This window comes from Ostrea edulis, chromosome 3, assembly GCF_947568905.1.
Source record: "Ostrea edulis chromosome 3, xbOstEdul1.1, whole genome shotgun sequence".
NCBI classification, from domain to species: Eukaryota; Metazoa; Mollusca; class Bivalvia; order Ostreida; family Ostreidae; genus Ostrea; species Ostrea edulis.
In genome coordinates this window covers 55,741,546-55,746,590 of record NC_079166.1, presented here as the reverse complement: position 1 = coordinate 55,746,590, position 5,045 = coordinate 55,741,546, and the positions used below count along the sequence as shown (strand labels likewise).

The window sequence follows — 5,045 nt, the reverse complement described above, 5'->3', positions numbered from 1 at the left end:
TTACGTATTTACCTCCTGTAATATGAAAGTAATACATATATTGTATCAATTACATAATATTCATTATTGTGTTCCCAGTCTGAATTATATCTGCAAGGTAGTACAGACACGTATAATTTGTGTGAACCAACCTTGGACACGGAGATACTGATGAAAGTGATGACCAGCGTGCGGATCAAAATCTTTACAATTCTGTATACGATATAAAAGATCTAGGTTGAAAATGTTTCGACTTATTGTGTTACAATGAAAGCAGAGTAAATTATGATTAAAGGTTGGTTGTAATGCATTGCCACAGAACCTGATGGGGTCTTCTTTTAATGGTCAAATAGCTTTGTATAGAATGTGAAAGCTTTGTATGTTAAAATTGTGGTCACGCACAGATTAACGGACGGATAGTAAACTAACGGTCATCTTTGACGAAGCCAGTAGGGAATAAACGTCTAGCTTGTGTGTATCTTGGCGATAAGGAAGCATGACATCATTTCTGCTTTATCCTTTAAGATTCCACTGTGTTCGAGTCCCCCAATAAACAAATCCATACGGCCGATATTTTTATTTTTATATAATTCTTATCAAGTTTTACATGATAAAATGCCTCACAAATATACTTGACATTCAGATTACTTATATCTACTCTCACAAACTTTAATTTAAAGCTCACAAGGGTCCTAAACATCTTTATTCAACAGGTTCCACACAATTTAATCATAATGTGTTTTACACACACACGCATACACACCCACATTCTACCATTTATGTTTTTATTGGTGGTATCACAGTCACCAAACACGACCGTAATCAACTTTATAATACAATGGAGAGAGATGGAGGGAATCAATAAGAAATTAACAACTTAAAAGAAAACTGTTGGGGGTACAGAACAGATGCGGGAATATTCAGATGTCTATTTGTATTTCAGATGAATTATTCGGATACAAGTTTTTGGAACTCAATATCACTTTCATTCTCGCTATCATCGTGCATTTGGAGAATAGTGTGGCCATTGGGACTTGTTTTGATTAATTTTTTCGTGACGAATCCATCGTCCCTCTGATATCCCCCATACCGTCGATGAATACATGCGATCACTCCTCCAATACAGAGAATGAGAAGAAAATTTACACCAATATGCCACGCGTAATACATAGTAGCGATCATCAGATCGTCGTGGTTGTCCGGCTTCCATGGGGTATGGTTCGGATTTGGATTGTAGAGGATGAACCCGACTTGCCAAAACCAAGTTCCCTGGAGTAGAAATCCATAGCACCGGGAAAGTGCGCACACAATGTTGTCGCGATACTTCATTTCTAAGATGGTTCCTATCATGGTTAAAGCAATGGAGTAGAGAAGCATGGTGTGAACTAACGACTCCAAGTCTGAATGGCCATGGAGATGAAACTTAAACAATAGTCCTTCAATCCCAAGAGCTATGATCATGGACACGTAATCTAAATTTTTGGGTATTTGCACCCCATAAAAGAGGAGCAAATCTATTACGGCATTGATACCAAAAAAGAAAAACATTGTAGCATGTTGTCCATTTCCCAACACGAAAAATTTCCCATTCCTTGCTCCGGTGTAAATTTCCAGCGAAAATCCAATAGTCACAAAGAATAACTGTACAATCGGTTCCAGTGGCCAGTTTTTCACTCTGCCAGGACAACATAGAAACGGGAAATTCATTGTTGACTTGAATCGGGTGCTGCGTTTCAAGGATTTGAAATAAATGTTGTAGATAGACACAGTCCACCACACTGCGAAGATAATGAAGAAAGAGCCCGGAAGGGCGTGACCTCCAAAGGTTCCCATGGTTACTTTCAGGACTGGAATAAACTGCCCTAATGATAACACTGCAAATATAATAAAAACAAAAATGTGACCATCATTACAGGTATAGAAAATCGTAGTTCATGTAGGCACGTGTACCTTGAAGACTTTTACCTCTCACTATTACAAGGATCGTGTTTAACTGCTTAAAGGGACTGATTCACGATTTTCCTCCAAATTTTGTATTTCTCTTTAAGTAATCAAAATCTATAGTCTAATATGTTTTAGAAGATTTCCCAAAAAATTGAGGAAATTCATCATGACGGAAGCTCATTATAGAGAGTTTATTATTTGTTTTGAAAACAAAGATTGAGGTGTGTTAATGTTTACGAGTTTTCAAAATAAATGGATACTGATCCAAGTTTATTATATATATCACATCTCAAGTATGCTTTAGGTAAAATGTGTCATTTAAAAGTTAAAATTTGTAATTGTACAAAATGAAGATGCTTTGAATTACAAAATTAATGTTTCACTGGTTTGTTTGTTTACATAAAAAAACTCGAGTCTTTGTTTACATAACACAGAATCAAAGCTAAAATATTGCTCTTATCCTTACATTCAGACGGTCCAAATTTTGGTTGTCAACATTAAATGAGCTATATTTTTAATTTTTAACATCACAAATGAAAAATATTTCTTTCGAAAAACGTGAACCAGTCCCTTAAAATCAGTTCGATTGTGCTATCCGAAATGTCTAGTTGTATTTACATTATAGCCATAAATGTCCAGTCAGGTATGTCTGATATTGATATAGAGCTTTTTCATTCAAGCAAGACAACCCCACCCCGACATTTTGATTGAAATACAAATACTATATGATTCGAACATCCTTGGTCTATAGATGGGTTTTTTTTTTTTTGGTTTACCGAGTGAAAAGACAATGAACGCTTCAGAAATATCGGCGTCTATTCACGACCCTTTATATCTTAAATTTCATAAACTTATACATTTCAGTAAATTTGCTTTTTATTTTGTATCATTGATTTATAAAAGATTTAATCTAGGATCGCCGTAATATTCAAGAAAATTAGTAAAATTAAAATCGTAGTGAATCGACTGATTGCCATCTTGAACTGGATGCTAACATATCCAGTTTTGCAATGCCTTCTAAACATTCCGATCGTCCTACCTACTGAACTATCACGAAAACGTGACACAGTGCGAAAAATGAGAAAAATCAATGGCAGTCTCCTTGATAATGATGTTTACGAAATCACTCGGATACATTCAGTATGATGCACGGCATTACATATACATAATCACCTTAGGGGTAAAACGATTTTATTATGGAAAAAGAAAATAAACTAACTCACCTACGCAGTAACAGTACTCTGGTACACTATAATCAGGGACTTATATACTTGTTAGTATATAGTAGTAACAGTACTCTGGTACACTATAATCAGGGACTTATATACTTGTTAGTATATAGTAGTAACAGTACTCTGGTACACTATAATCAGGGACTTATATACTTGTTAGTATATAGGTCCCTGCTATAATGTACCTTATTTATGATCATGGTATCAAATGTGCCTGCACTTAACTTTCACAAATATAGTTTAAATCTAGTTGACATGTAGAAAACGTTAGTACTTACATTTCAAAATGTTGTGTTGTCACTACCCTTTAAACATCGAGAACTGACATTTCTAAATCGTCTCTTTATAGAACTGCACGATTGACTGGGTACACACTTGCCCGAAGGTCCTTTAATGTATTTAAAAAATCAATACAAGACAATTGATTTCAACTAGTAGTAGGCGTAGGTTTTGCCCATGACACTGTCATAAAGGAACACTGCTTAAAATAAGTCATGGGAAAGTCAACGAAGTTGTGTTAAAAATCATTTTATGAACAGGATGACAATCTCTCATCAGAGGGCGTAATACGCTCCAACACCACTGTCAACGTCCGAGTGTCAAGATTCTTGGCAAAACTTACTTTTACCTTTTGCATCATAAATAACATCTTCACAAGTCAAGGGTTATTGATTCGTTACCTCGCACTAACCCTTGACATCAGTCGCTATTTAAAAGTTGGGCTCGAGAAGAAGCATATGATTGGTTTGCAGCCTGAAGCTGCAAACCAATCAGACAACGGCTTTTATAATCGGTCGAAAAAACTAAACAGTAAACACGCATGGCGACGGCATTATGGTGTAGAATTTGTGGCCAATTAGTACAAGACAGATACCGTCGATTGATTTTCGGGAGTTCGTTTTGCTTGAAAAACAATTAGACGAGGTTTTGGGGTATGAGCCGAATGAAAATGATGGATTGTCGAAGTACGTTTGTCGACTATGTTTTAACAAATTAAACAAGTTGTCTAAAATTGACTATGAACTAAATAATAAACTACAACAATTAAAGGACGAAAAATATTAATTATTGATTGCGTTACGAAATAATTTAACACGCAATGATGTTGAAAAGTGGGGCGACTATCAGCGTCACTGCATTTTCCTCCAAAATAATGGGAACAACTTCGTAAGATAGCGATTTACCACTGCCGGTTTTAGTTCCAATAAAAACACCTTTTTCTTCTCTGATACATGATATCGAAAGCTTTTGGTTTTCAGTCAAATGATCGATTTGATGTTTTTCACATATCTTTTCGTCAACGGACGCCATTTTTTACTTTCTGTTTATTCCCTTACCAAACTTTCATCTGAAACAAGAAATCCCATTGGCTGATTTATTTTAGCGTATTGCGTCATCCTTTTTCTTGAGCCCAACTTTTAAATAGCGACTGATGTCAAGGGTTAGTGCGAGGTAACGAATCAATAACCCTTGACTTGTGAAGATGCATAAATAATAATTTTCAACTTTTAGTTTTAAGTTTTAAATTTTAAAGTAGGTTCACAAAAACAACAAATTCCATGGTTATTGTATATTATTGAATGAATGAATAGTTATATAAAACCTCGAGTGTCTCATATTTACCGTCTTCTGTTTTTGAAAAGTTCAGACAAGTGTTTAATTTGTTTATATATCATCATTACAATTTGATATGCTAAGTTAGTTATAGTACATTTTGATATACTTTTTAGATGTTGACAGAGGTATTAGTGAAGCGTAGCGGGAACGATAACTCTGGGTAGTGATTGACTGGGTAACTATACAACGATAGGCCAATATACAGAACACGATAAAAAGCGCTGTAAGTTGATACTGCAGTACGCGCCAGTAATCTCGGCTGAAATTCAGATT

At 35.3% G+C, this 5,045-nt stretch overlaps 1 protein-coding gene across 2 annotated transcripts; it reads right to left on the bottom strand.

The window, feature by feature from the left end:
- Window positions 1–541: 541 nt before the first annotated feature.
- Window positions 542–4,535, bottom strand: LOC125677266 (transmembrane protein 45B-like). 2 transcript variants are annotated; one of them, XM_056158185.1, is made up of 3 exons: window positions 4,340–4,358; window positions 3,434–3,543; window positions 542–1,853 (listed from the first exon to the last, which is right to left on the bottom strand). In XM_056158185.1, the coding sequence occupies exon 3, from the start codon at window positions 1,810–1,812 to the stop codon at window positions 928–930; it is 885 nt and encodes a 294-aa protein (XP_056014160.1). In that variant the 5' UTR covers window positions 1,813–1,853; window positions 3,434–3,543; window positions 4,340–4,358; the 3' UTR covers window positions 542–927. The 2 variants fall into 2 exon arrangements, with proteins under 2 accessions (XP_056014160.1, XP_048771229.2); XM_048915272.2 differs by lacking the exon at window positions 3,434–3,543 and having other exon boundaries at window positions 4,340–4,535.
- Window positions 4,536–5,045: the final 510 nt, after the last annotated feature.